Source organism: Taudactylus pleione, unplaced genomic scaffold, assembly GCF_031769625.1.
Source record: "Taudactylus pleione unplaced genomic scaffold, aTauple2 ptg000173l, whole genome shotgun sequence".
NCBI lineage: Eukaryota > Metazoa > Chordata > Amphibia > Anura > Myobatrachidae > Taudactylus > Taudactylus pleione.
Genome location: NW_028284575.1, coordinates 1134293 through 1149086, shown reverse-complemented (window position 1 = coordinate 1149086; position 14794 = coordinate 1134293). Strand labels below are relative to the sequence as shown.

The window sequence follows — 14794 nt, the reverse complement described above, 5'->3', positions numbered from 1 at the left end:
TAGTAAGCTCTTAAGAGTTAAAACAAAATGACAAAAAAATACATTTTCTAATGAATAGTGACTACCAAACACTTCATGCGCAAAGATGTCCTTTCCTCAGCAGTGGGTAAAGCCGGGTACACAAGGCGACCGGCAATCGTTACCACTTTCCAGGCGATTTCCCTTGAGCCCAGAACTAGAGATATTGAGCGTAAACGGCAATCTTACAAATGACCAATTTACTAGGCGATGTGCATCATATCGCTAGCGATGTCGCACATCAAACCTGAGAACGTTGCATTCGACCGTGGGAGCGGACACATTGGCACTGAGCGTTGTGAGCGATTTGACGCTAGGAAATGGCAAATCGTCCCGACATCGCTCCAGTGTGTACCCAGTTTAAGGAATCACATAAAAACGGATCATATCTAACGTAATAAGATTATAAACATTTGAGACCTCATTGGCGCATGATCATCTGTGCATTCGCCACCTAAACGCTGTCTTAATAAGATGAGTACACATTAGCTGTAACCTATAGCGACCAATTAGACATGAGGTTTCACCAGTGTAGTGCACGTTAGATGACCCTCATTCTCTGATTGGCTGGTGAATGTCATTGATCATCTATCTTGCACTAAGGGCCTGATTCAGAGCCGCTCGTAAGCGGCCGCTTGTTCGCTCCGAGCGATGTTCGCACAACTGCGCATGCGTATGGGTCGTAATGCGCATGCGCCAACCAGTCATTGCGGTTGGAAATCGTGCGCTCGTAATACAGCAAGGGGCTGCTAATTTGAGTGACAGAATGAGGCGTTTGTGGGTGGTAATAGGGGAAGGTGCTTGAAAACGGAGGAGTGGAGATCCGAACGCAGGCGTGCCAAACGGTCAAAACGCCGTTTTATGAGAGTGCATAATTAGTAAAGGAGCGTCATCGACCACGTCACTTGGTTGTCTTTTAGCCTGAACTGCTCGCAGTGATTGCGGGAAGTAAATCCTACCACAAGCACTGCGAGCAGTTCAGACGCCTTTCGATGTTCCCAATGAATCTAATAAATAGCGGAGATGACGTATGATGCGAACGGCAAAGGGGCGACTTTAGAAAATAGCGAGTGCATTTTTCGGACGCTCGCTCAGACATAGAGGCGTCAACAGACTGCAAAGAGCGAGCGCTCAATTTAAATATCCGGCCCCTTTTTAAGAACGAGCGTCCGCAAATAGTGTCCGGGTCTGAATCAGGCCCTAAGCTCAGTAGACTTTTGGGGGATTCCTCTGAGCGGGTTCCCTGCAGATCACTAGATCAGATCTGAGCGATCCTCTATTAATCTCCTACCAGGACACATTCTAGTCTAGAACAAGGTGATTTCTCCAAGACAGCCCTGGATAAGCCGGGAACGCGCCAATCAGCTGTGCTCTGTTTATGGCCCGACCTGTCCAGACTTGTAACTGTCCTCAAGCCGATTATAATGTTTACCATTCAAATGCACAACACGTTAACTCTCTGCTGAGAGAAATAAATAAACCCAAAACCAGACAATAGGGTCTGGTCAAATAATAATTCCACACCACTGCTGCTATAAAGTGTCAGGGTGTCCATCCTCAATGGGATCCACATAGCGATTATAATTCTATAATATAATTATATTATAATTATAACGGACAACTTTCTCCCCGAGAACCTCAAGGGGACAAAAAACTGTACGTGGACAATAGCCCCTAGCCGTTAACCTACTGCAGAATAAAGTTGGGAGACTCTAGATGAAGGCGTGAGCCCCGGCACTAGGATTTCTGCTAATTCCAGACGCTCTTGACCTGAATGCAAAGTTCTAGATCCAGAGATATACCAGAGAATACAGGGAGAGTCTGAGAGCGGATAAAGAGGCTGCAATAGATCTCCAGGTAGAATGCAGCTGCAATCTCCAGGTAGGTGAGTAATGTTCCTGGGTTAATACTTTATGCAGATGGTCTCTGGGGTAAATGTTCTGTGTCCTTTAGCTCCAGACCACTCGCTGGGTGACTCCGGAATCCCGAAGGCCTTGGTCCTGGATCTGCCGTCAGATAACACTAGTTTTGGGGGGTTAAAGACCTCCGAGGCTCCCTCTTGCTGCTCCAGCTGACTTGAGCCATCTGGGTGAGGACGCTTCCCCCGTTACTGACGCTCGAGTGCTTGTTCAGCCAGAAATAGTTCTGCAGGTGGTATCTGCGCCACTTTCTCCTGATCTCAAACTGGACCTGGTGGATCAGGAGAGACCTGTTAATGCGACGCGGTGATGCAGCCAACATTATAGAGGTGTAAGAATAAAATGGCGTATGGTCAGGAAAACGCGGCTGGCGATATAACGACCTGTTATACAGGTTGGCCATACATATACGGTATATAGTAACTTCAGGTTTCCACTCATAGGGGGCGATACAATCACAGGTGATGTTGGAGCGATTCACGTGCTGTGCCGATGGAATGGCGGACAGAGATGCATCGCTCTAGCGTCACTCCAAAATCACCTCAACACCACGCGTCTTGCTAGGCAACCCCATAGGGGTGCGCAGGATAATTTGTGATATTAAGCTGCCATATATACGGGTATAACCATCACCCATATACCACATGATGTACGGGTGATATACTAACATCTGGATTGAACTGTGGCCCTGATTCAGAGGTGATCGTTCTGAATCAGGGCCGGCCGTTTTTTTTTTTTTCACCGGCCTCCAGGGCGCTCGCTAAGCTGTGGGTGACCACCCACAGCTTTGGCGGGCGGCCTGGTGATGGTCACGATTATCGCGACCATCGGGCTTGCACTGAGACCCTTGTGGTAGGGTCTCGTCCATCGCAAGCCCAGTGAACTTCCTGCTCTAATAGAGCAGGAAGTTCACTACTGACATCGCGAGTGATGTCAGTAGGGTCCCCCACAAACGTTTGTGCACCCACCCCCCCCGACCCGCCTACAAAGCGGGGCGAGCTGTCGATCAACATCGCCAGCCGCCCCGTCTTGTAGCGAGCCCTGGAGCGAATTATTTCTCGCTCGCCCCGGGGCTCGCGCATGCACACTGCCCGGCCATCGACCCGCTTGCGAGCGCTATGCGCTCGTGAGCGGGTCTGAATCAGGCCCAGTGCCCATTAGTGTTGATTTAAACTTTAACATCCCAATACCTTGGCAACGTACACTAAGCACTTATATAATTTTATACGTTTTAATATTTACATTTATATATTAGATAGATTTTAGCTTGTACCATCATTGTGCCAGTTCTTACCTCTCCATTGAGGAAGCAATACAGCACGGCCACCACAAAGCCCTATAGAAACACACACAAAGTGGTAATATTACCGCAGGTTAGTATAATAAGCCAGATAATCACCCAAAGAGGTAAAACTGTGAGCGCACAATGTATTATTATTATTATCATTTATTTATATGGCGCCACAAGTGTTCCGCAGCGCCTTACATAGTACATAGACATATAAGTAACCAGTGACTTACATTACAATACAAAGCAGGACATGGACATGTATAATAAAAATTGCTATATAAACAACCATTACACCCACATAAGCAGCCAGGTGTTAGTTGCCCTAGTGGGGGGTAAGTGATAAAGGGTGGAGTAACCCCTAATTCCCCTATATCAGATCCATTATCGCACAGTCTCCTGTATTAATCATACTTTGAGAGACAAAAAATAAAAAAAGGTCCCAAATTTGCTGTAAGTTTAAACCTCTCAGTACTATTGTATAATTATTACATGGCTGATTCATTCTACAAAGGTCTTCAAGGGATAACGGTAATAGGGAAATGACAGTAGCTGCTTATGAATTCAAAAATATCCTAAGACTCCCCAATGTACAAGTAGCACTTATTCCACAGATGATCCTATTATTATAATGTAATGTTACACTGATTATAATCACACTGTAATCTACCTCTGTGGCAGCGTGGAGACCATAGTTATTATCTCACATACATGCAGTGGTTCCAAAACGGGGTGCCGCAGGGCACTTGCAGGGGTGCCATGGGTTGGTGGTCCAGGACCCAATCAAATTATTTATGGCAATGTGATGGGGATACCAGAGATGGTGGCTACTATCATAAAATATGTGGACAAACAGAAGCGCAGCCCCTGTCCCCCACCACATAACTGGCCCTAATGGTTGTGATACAAAAGCACAATTTGCCTAATTTAATTTTTTTTTTTCTGAATTTCGCATTAAAAAAAACTTTAAGCTTAAGGGTGCTGTGAAAAAAATGCTGATACAGATACTCTGGGGCCCCGTGATTCAACAAAGTTTGGAACCACCGTCCTGCAATCAGTAACTGAAAGATTGTTCTCATTTCCACCACTAGAGGGAGCCTAGGACCATTCTCCCTATATACGTCCTCTTTAGGTGAACTCAAACTCCTTTGACCTCCAATATCATCTCTATACTGATGATACTCAAATTTACCTTTCCACCCCTGAGCTCTCCCCCTCGCTCCTTAGCCGTATCTCCAGCTGTCTCTCTGTTGTCTCTTCATGGATGTCCCAGCGCTTTCTTAAACTTAACATGTCTAAGACTGAGTTGATCATCTTCCCACCCTCTTCCACTACATCACTTCCCACAATTTCATTATCTATTGATGGCACAACTTTCTCCTCTAGCCCCAAAGTGCGCTGTCTTGGAGTTATCCTAGACTCCTCCCTCTCCTTCATACCACACATTCAGCACCTCTCGCAGTCCTGCCGTTTCCACCTCAAAAATATCTCCAGAATTAGACCCTTCCTCACCCAGGATGCCACTAAAACCCTCATCCACTCACTGGTCATCTCCAGATTGGACTACTGTAACCTTCTCCTAGCTGGCCTCCCAGTCTCTCACCTCTCTCCACTACAATTGGCTCTCAATGCTGCTGCTCGGCTCATCTTCCTCTCCAGACGTTCTACATCTGCTTCCCCTCTCCTTCAAGCCCTCCACTGGCTCCCCTTCCCCTTCAGATGCCAATTCAAGGTTCTTGCACTCGCCTACAAAGCCCTCACCAATCCTCTCCCGCATACATTTCTGACCTTCTCTCCTTCACACTCCCGCCCGTCCACTTCGCTCAACAAATGCATGCCGCCTCTCTTGCCAACTGATTACTTCCTCCCACTCCCGCATCCAAGATCTTGCCCGTACTGCTCCCTACCTTTGGAATGCTCTCCCTCTCCCCATCAGACTCTCCACCTCTCTACAAATCTTCAAACGGGCTCTCAAGACCCACTACTTCATCACAGCCTTCCAGCACTCATCCTAACCCTAACTGTGTCACGCCTGTCTGTCTGCCCCTCCCCTTTAGAATGTAAGCTCTCACGAGCAGGGACCTCTTCCATCATTTGCTTCTCTTATTGTGAGTGCTTTAATCACTATTGCAGCAATGTATATAAATCGTGTCCTTGTCCTGCACTGTAATGTACTGTAAGTTACTTGTTTCTTGTTCACTTATTAGTTCTATGTACTACAGTATGTAAGGCGCTGCGGAACACTTGTGGCGCCATATAAATAAAGGATAATAATAATAATAATAATAATTACATTTCCACTGTCTAAAGTAGTTTGAGATTCAAGTGTAGAGATAGACAACCTGATGCACTTTAGGGGATTCCATCTAACCTTTATTAGGGCCATACATTACCTTTAATCTCAGCAACAAGTCAAAACAATAGACACCTATCTTAATAATATATCAGCAGGCATTTCACGTGTAACCCCCGTCACAGGCGAGACGCCCATAAAATGCCTCAAAATGGCGCACGCAGCCGAGACCTTCTATGTACTGGGGGCCTGTTTCATCAGAGATGGCTATTGCGATCGCAGCTCCGTTATCTCACGCAGGTCTGCCGCGAAAATATGCTAATGATTGCAATCGCAATGCCGTCGCACTGCCGCTACCGCTATCTCACATCCGTAATACCTTGCAGTCCTTCATAAACATCGGTAACATCGAATACCATCGGCCCCTCACGCGGAATTACAGCAGCCCTGACCTTACTTAGTAATTGCTATCTTCGTTGCACGCAGTAAGTGCTCAGGCTGCGTATGCCACCGCTATGGCTAATTTATGCATGCCCAGACCTGCACCAGTTGTAATATGACATCTCGTGAGTCAGTATGAACACTGGCTAGGCTGCTCATGCAAAGTGATGTGAATTATCGGGAGTTCTAAGGGGACATGACAGTGGGTGCCCGACTGATGGGACATTCCATTTCCGAAGTTGTGCGGACATTAAACATTCCTTGATCTACGGCATCATGTGTGTACCGGGAATACCTCATGGAAGGAGTTAACACCCATGATGGACAGCACAGTGGCTAACCACGGGTGCTTAATGATTGTGACCAGCAGCATCTGGCCAGAATTGTCCATGGCAACAGACACTGGCTGAAATGACACATCCACATTCAATGCAGGAGGTACCAGATGCCTACCCAGCAGGTCAGTGGAAGCGTTCTTTAGCTTCCATGGCATACAGGAGCAGGAGGGCCACCAGAGTGCCCCTGTTAAAACTACAACACCGGACACAGTGCCTCACCTGAGCTTGTGACATCGCTAATTGGACCCTGAAGGACTGGCAACATGTGGCGTGGTCCAATAAGTCACGTGTCCAGTTGTTTCAGGCTGATGGTATGGTCCGGGTGTGGTGTAAACCCCATAAGGCCTTGGACCCCAGTTGTCAACAAGGCAATGTGCAGGCTGGTAGTGGTTCCTTAATGGTGTGGGGTGTGTTCAGTGGCAAGGTTTAGGTCCGCTGGTCTGCCTCAACAGGTCATTGACCGGTAACCGCTACGTTACATTGCTGGATGACCATTTGCAACTCTTCATGTACCCCCACAACGATGGAATATTCCAGCAGGATAATGCACCGTGTCATCAGTCCCAAGTTGTCCAGAATTGGTTCGAGAAGCATTCTGGAGAGTTCCGACGAATGATGTGGCCACAACGTTCGCCGGATATGAACCCCATCGAGCATTTATGGGATGTGTTGGAAAGGTCCATTCGCACCCAAGATCCTGCACCTACAAATATCAGGGAGCTGTGGGACACTATCCAAATGGCATGGGTCACCATCTCTCCAGAGGTCGTCCATCCATTTGTTGAATCAATGCCACATTGAGTTGCTGCACTTTGCCGGGCTAGAGGGGGTCCTACACGATACTAGTCATCTATGCCAAGATAGTCATAACTGATCATTGTTTGAATAAACTAATTTGGAACCTCCAATAAGTGTCACAATATATTCCATATCACATTGGGGCAGATGTATTAAGCCCTGGAAAGTAATAAATTGGAGAGTCTCATCCCCTCTGCCGGGGGCAGATAAGAATCTGCAAAGGCATAATAACCTCAATGTTTGGCTCTTGCAGAGCGCCCGAAGCGGGCTCAGAAAAACAAGTCCCTATATACTAATCTCTCCAGAGACCTGCAGAACACAGCATGTTCCAAATACTCAATGTTTTTATAGTAAATGGGGACTTCATATTGAAACATTAGATATCGCTACCCGAGAAGAAATTATGAAATTATTTGAAACCACCTCGTGGTCCCTTGCTAGACAATTATCAGGAAATGCCTCAGGTATTTTTAAGGATGTTCATGCTTCAAGTTGGTGAGGAAGCTATATGCGGAATTACTCGGATGGATGGGAGATTGGGAGGTTAATCCACCCAATGGGATACACTCAGGATACCGGCGGACGCCATCCTGTCCGCCGATATCCCGACACTGACTTCCCGACATGGGACTAAAGATCGAAATCCCGACGCCTATCATTAGCCCCACTACTGTTTCCCGACACCCGACATACCGAACGAAGGTATGGCGGGTGTCTTAGCGTCTAGCCGCGGGTGGGGTGGGGGGTTAGGCTAGGCCCCCCCTGGGAGGGTTGGGGTAGGGGAAGGGGGGGGTAGGGTTAGGCACCACTAGGGGGGGTGGTCAGGGTTAGGCACCCCCCCGGGAGTGTTAGGTTTAGGGTGCGGGGAGGGGGGGGGCGTTAGGTTTAGGCACTAACGGGGGGGGAGGTTAGGGTTAGGCACTAGGGGAGGGTTAGGGTACTTACCTTCAGCTGTTGGGATTTTGACCCGCCGGGCTGGCAATGTCGGTATTTGATCCGGCGGCTAAACAGCTGCCGGCATTGCATACCGATTCCCACCCAATCACTGGTTGTGTAAAATATTGGCCTTTAGGGCTACTCTTCTTTAATAACCTTTTGACCCTAATCAGAGACCATCATTTTATATATATATATATATTTTTTTTGTTTGTTTCATTTTATTTTACTATGTTCCTATCCACTAGGTTTGTTTTGTTATTTAGTTTTTGTCCTTGTGGACAACATTCCTTCCATTTTAGAAACTAGAAAGATTCCAAAATGGTTTCAGAATCCCTCCTTAACTCCAGAAAAAATACAGTTCCTGCCAGCAGTTTATTACAGGAGCTCCGTCCTTTGCATGCACCCCTGCTGATCTGTGGCGGAGAGGAAGATGAGACATCACCTGGATGGAGCCGAGGGCCAACTCAAAGGACAGACGAGTCTTTAACAACTGGTTGCTCACATCTTCCGGGAAGAAGGCGAAGATGATGTAATGTACGCCAAAAAGCGGGATCAGAAGGAGCGTAGACCTCGCCAGCCTCCTGCAGAGAAGAAAATTTTATATTACACAGGTTCTCAAACTCGCCCTTAGGTCCCCAAACAGTGCATGTTTTCCAGGTCTCCTTACAGGATCACAAGTCAAATAATTAGCTCCACCTGTGGATCTTTTATAATGTGTCAGTGAGTAATGACTACACCTGTGCTCCTAGTACATTTTCTAAACTCTCGCCCTATTACATTTGGCCCCACATATCTGTACTCACTAGTATATAACTGTACTACTCAACTATATAACTCTACACCCAGCTGTAAAACTGTATACCAGACAACATAATAGTACACGAGGGGTACATTTAGTAAGATGGGAGTTCTATTAAGAAGTGATGTTGCCAATAGCAACTAATCAGATTATTCCAGGTATTATCTTCTAGAAGGCGCTAGATAAATGAGAAGTAGAATCTGATTGTTTGCTATGGGCAACATCATTTCTTAAATAGAACTCCCATCTTAGTAAATTTACCCCATAGGTGTACCTGTTTACATAATTGTACCCCAGACTTTGTAACTGTATGCCAGACAACATAGGTATATCTCATATATATAATTATACCCGACTTTACATAGAGTCACCTAATATCTGCTGTGACAGGATTCATTTGCACCGATCTGGTTGAATAGAGACATGACAAATACCATTATATATAGCGAGGACGGAGTGCTCTGGTCACTTACTTATACTGGTTGGCGTCATTGCTCCAAACATCCGACGTCCTCAGTTTCTTCATCAGAATCCGGATAATTCTCACAAACAGGATGAAGTTTATCTGTAGGTGGAAGTGACAGGGATTATCAGCGTTTCCTACTCACAGAAATGGCTGGAAAGCCGGATACACAGAAGAGGCCGGGGAAGACACAATCCATTTGCTGACAGTAGAGCAGTGGCAGACTGGCTCGCCCCAAATTGGTACAGAGACCAACAGGAATGGGCACAAACAGCGCAACGACATCAACAGCTTAATAACGAGCCAGGAAAGGGTCATTTGTAGAGATGTGCGGTTCCATTCTCCAGAAATCCGAATCCACACGAATTTCGTGTATCCGGGTAAATCCGGGTCGCTGTTCTGATCTTTTGGCGGTTCGGAATTTGGATTTTAAATCCGAATTTAGGGTTTTGGATTGCATAAATGACATGATTTTAGCTGTTTTTAAAACTTTTTATCTATTTTTTTATTTAAAAAATCCAGATCCAAAACCAAAACACTTGAGGGTGGTTTGCAAAACCAAATCCAGATCCAAAACCTTGAAGGAGATACAGATCCAAAACCAAAACACGGGGGTAGGCGCACATCCCTAGTCATTTGGCGTCACACGTTCTCATCAGTGATGTAAATTCATCCCAGACCCCGGAGGCAAGTTATAATTTGGTGCCCCCTAAAAAAAAGGGAAAGTAAATTTGGTGCACCCATAGAGGGCGCACCCCCTCCCAACATCCCGTTTTCAGCTGGACAGCACTGTCCCGCTTTTCCACCCCTGGGACAAAGTGTCCCGCGGGTGGTCTGGTCGGGAAGTTCCGACCTCTGAGTAACTGAATGAATGCTGTGTGCGCATGCTTGCGGCATCCATTCAGTGCCGGGAGAGGGCTGGGGGAAGCCCAGCTAGTGACGGAGTGCTGGGCTCGCCCTCAGCCTGACGATACACGGGAGGCGTGCCATGCGGGCACCCAAGTAACGTCACATAGGGGGCGTGGCCTATGGCAATTAGGCCACACCCCCATTTTCGGCACTTACCCCCATCTCCGGCACAGGGTGCTCCGAACCCTGGAGCCGACCCTGCCAGGTGTCTTGCGCTGAATAGCGCATTGAGGCTAGGTGTATGAGGACAAATCTGTAACAATGAGGATAAACCAAGTGATCTATAATCTGTGCTCCAAGACAACTGCAGCCATATCTGGGAGACAGAGGAGCACCAGACCCCCACAGCGCAATAAACAATACAATGTCACAGACAAAGGCGCTTTGGATACTATACAAGAATATATATACAGTCTCTGATCTTTGATGAGAACTCCACAGGAAATCTAACTGAATGTTCTTATAGTAAAGTAAAATATCTCGGAATATAGGGAAGATTAGTCTCAATGTATATACAACACGCGTAAGATCTAGTGAAAGCTCAACGGATGCCAAATGGAATCACTTAAATATTGCTCGGTCGGGCATGCCGGATTGTCCAGCATGCCCGTCCGATGCGATAATTAGCAGTAAACTTTCGGCCGCATCGGGCAGTGTATGCCCAGCCGACAGACTTTTCCATGGAAGGAAAAGGGAAATGTCTCCTCCCCCCAGGCAGCGGAGCGCAGATGTCGGACGAATACACTGTGAGAAATCTCATTGTATGCCGCGGACATGAGCGGTCTGACAGGCATTTTATCTGGCCGTGTATGCCCAGCTTTAGAAGATAAGAACATTCTAAAGCTGGCCACACATCTAAAGATTATCTGTCCAACCAGCCAACTAGTTGATTGGTTGGACTGAAATTCTGGTAACGTATGGGAGTAACTGATGATCAGCAATTTGCTCCTAAATGCCAGAAAACAGATGAAAATGGTCGGTCAGACAAGTTTGTTAAATGTTTGATCTAAATAATTTGTTCAAACAACAGTTTTTGTCCATTTTCCGGCGTTTGGGAGCAAATTGCTGATTGTCATTTGCTTTCATACATTACCAGATTTTCATTCCAACCAATCAACTAGTTGGCTGGTTGGACAGATAATCTTTAGATGTGTGGCCAGCTTAACTGCTATGCCTTTCTATATCTATAGCATTTATATACCATCTATTCTATTGGATTGTCTGAGGAGTCCACATCAAAGATCAGAGACTTTATACATAGTCCTGGGCGGCATTCAAATAGGTGACCGCGCCATTGTGTAACATTAAGGATGGCTGCTCACTGACAATAGGAAAAGTACTGTGGAAACGCATGACAAATACATTCATACTAACCAATACTAATGCAGGCCATACATCTACAGCCCCAATTCCTAGTTCTGCCGATCATTGATCATTGATGATCGACGATCCGTCAGCGGATTGGGGAAAAACAGCATGTTAAAAATCCTGGACTCGCCGATCCTGATAATTTTTTGGTTGAATTTAGCCAAAGAGACATTAAAATAGAGGCCCTCATTCAGAGCCGCTCGTAAGCGGCAGTACGCTCGTTCCGAGCGAAGTTCGCACATCTGCGCATGCGTACGGTTTTTAGTACGCATGCGCGAACCAGTCAGGGCGGCCGAAAATCGTTTGTTCGCTATATAGCGAGGGCCTGCTATTTTGAGTGACAGGAGGAGGCGTATGTGGGTGGTAACAGGGGAAGGTGCTTGAAAACGGGGAGTGGAGATCAGAACGCAGGCGTGCTTAAAGGTCAAAACGGGCGTTTTAAGGGAGTGAATAATTAATACAGCAGCGTCATTGACAACGTCACTTGGTTTTTTTTAACTCAGAACTGCTCGCAAAATAGCGGTTGAAAAAACCAGCCACAAGAATAGCGAGCAGTTCATACGCTGTTCGACGTACTCGATTAATCTAATAAATAGCGGACATGACGTATGATGCGAGCGGCCAGGGGGCGTTTTTATCAAATAAACGAGCGTATGTTTTGCTCGCTCGTTCAGACATGGAGGCGGCAACAGACCGCAAAGAGCGTACGGTTCATTTGAATAGCCACCCCCTTTTTCTGAACGAGCGAGCGCTAATTGCGAGCGGCTCTGAATGAGGGCCAGATTCTGGTGAGGGGAGAGTTATCAGACACTTACAAATATGGAGAGAATAACCGGTCCCCGTATAATCCACCAAATACTGGGATTAGAATTAATGTCCCAGCATCTGTAAGAAAAGCAAAACGCATTATTAAGAACCTATTGAAAGAGGATCAAGTATTGTAGTTTATATGTACTCTCATCAAATTCTCCTCTGCACGATGATTAGAAGCAATGAGATTTGAAAGCAGATGCATGACTTTACTTATTCTCTCTTTTCACAATACCTACTACTAACAGGGCCGGATTAAGAGGGGGGCGACAGGGGCGGTCGTCCCTGGGCCCCCACTAGCAGCGGTGCACTGTCTGCGCCCGCCGCTAGTGCCCCCTCCGCCACTGCGCAGTCCACACTACACAGTGACATACACACAGCCGCCGGCGGCAGCTGTGTGTATGTTACAGCAGCCGATGAGAGTCACACAGACTCTGATTGGCTGCTTCGTCAGCTGAGGGAGTCGGCTGGAGCTCACTCATGAGCTCCGCCTTCCGGCTCCCCCCCCGCAGCTGGTGATGATGGGAGAGACGTCATGACGCTGACGTCTCTCCCATCTCTGCAACAGAAGAGCCGAGACTCGCGACGGGAGCAGGGATTCAGGTAAGTTTTTTTTGTTTGTGTGTGTGCATGTGGGGCAGAACTGTCACTGCATAGGGGGGAACGCTACAGGCATACCAGTATAGGGGGGCCACTCCATGAGGGCACTGTATAGGGGGGGGTGCTACTAGGGGCAATGCATAGGGGGGGGCTACTACTGGGGGCACTGTATACCGGGGGACTACTACTGGGGGGCACTGTAAAGGGGGGGACTACTACTGGGGGCAGTGCATGGAGGGACTACTACTGGGGGCAGTGCATGGAGGGACTACTACTGGGGGCAGAGCATGGGGGGACTACTGGGGGCACTGTATAGGGGGGGACTACTACTGGGGGCAGAGCATGGGGGGGACTACTACTGGGGGCACTGTATAGGGGGGGACTACTACTGGGGGCACTGTATAGGGGAGACTAATACTGGGGGCAGAGCATGGGGGGGACTCCTACTGGGGGTACTGTATAGGGGGGGTCTACTACTGGGGGCAGAGCATGGAGGGACTACTACTGGGGATACTGTATAGGGGAGGACTACTACTGGGGGCACTGAATAGGGTGAGACTACTACTGGGGGCATTGTATAAGGAGCACTGTATAGGGGGGACCATTACTGGGGACATTGCATAAGGGGCACATCTACAGGGGACATTAAGGTGAATAGAAAGAAAAAAAAATCCTAGGGTGACGAGAAACGGTGGTATATAGGGCCCCCCCCCCAAGTTTGTTGCCCAGGGGCCCCCACAGACCTTAATCCGGCCCTGACTACTAATCTGTATTTTTCTCACTGTTGTAACGGCCACCAAGGAGGGGAACTCATTAAAATCATTGGATGCTTTCTAGCAGATGAATTAACAGCAGTATCTCACTCCGTGATCTGAGCAGTTCTTGTAAACCATACTTTTTCTATTGTCATCTCTTTGATACTCATACCACCATTAGTTATATAAGTCTGTTGCAGTCTTGCAGATCATACACTAATATACATTTATTATATGTTCGCCCTTTTATTACGGTGTCTTATATTCAATAGACCTCAGATATTTGGATAGAATAGGATGGAATCCCTTTATTACATTGATATGTGAGATTGATGTAGATTATCTAGCATCCAGTGCGCATATTTACATGTTACTTGTGTGTTACGTGACGTCTATGTATTGTCGAATAGTTTTACATTGATAACATTAAAGAATATTTTAATAGATTTCTATAAGTTTGTGCCCCCAACAAAAAGAGTTTTCTTCTCTTTCCCCTTCTTGATACTTTATCTTTCTTAGGGGAGCACCGCCAACTTTATCTGTTGATGGCATTTCTGATTATCTGATTATTCTATTTGAATGCAATACTTAGGTTCCTTTGCCATACAGCCTGAGACATTGGCCATATATAATTGTTTTCAAACTTGTGCGGAGACACTCTCCATTTATCGACTAGCATTATTAGGATTGTAAACATCGCCCCAAAACATCAAAGGGCTGAAAATAAAGACACACAATGCCCGTGATTAGTTTTCTGTTGCATTGTGGGTGAAATATAGCATTTAGTTTTAGTTGGGTAACAGTAAAATGAATGTCAGATTGTACATTTATTAGTGAAGGGGCGGATCCATGGGTTGGTGAGACTCGGGGTCACCTGGTAGCAAGATGGGCTCCATATAAATAGGGGCGACATACGAGGTGTGGCTATTAAATAAGGATACTGTACTGTAAAAAATTAACCATTCTGCGTAAATTAAAAGGGAGTGGGGAGAACATAGACCTCGGACTATCCCGAAACGTTTTTGCAAGCTTCACACAGACAGTTTCCTGTCACAC

The 14794-nt window shown here is 46.7% G+C and overlaps 1 protein-coding gene across 1 annotated transcript in view; it reads right to left on the bottom strand.

Moving 5' to 3' along the window:
• Nucleotides 1–14794, bottom strand: part of SCTR (secretin receptor) — a 105239-nt gene continuing 90445 nt past the window's right edge. Inside the window, exons 9-13 of the mRNA XM_088475537.1 lie at nucleotides 12389–12458; nucleotides 9307–9398; nucleotides 8477–8615; nucleotides 3232–3273; nucleotides 1–2208 (exon numbers count right to left, since the gene is read on the bottom strand). Coding sequence (XP_088331663.1) covers nucleotides 2041–2208; nucleotides 3232–3273; nucleotides 8477–8615; nucleotides 9307–9398; nucleotides 12389–12458 — 511 coding nt within the window. The 3' untranslated portion in view covers nucleotides 1–2040. The remainder of the gene's footprint in view (nucleotides 2209–3231; nucleotides 3274–8476; nucleotides 8616–9306; nucleotides 9399–12388; nucleotides 12459–14794) is intronic.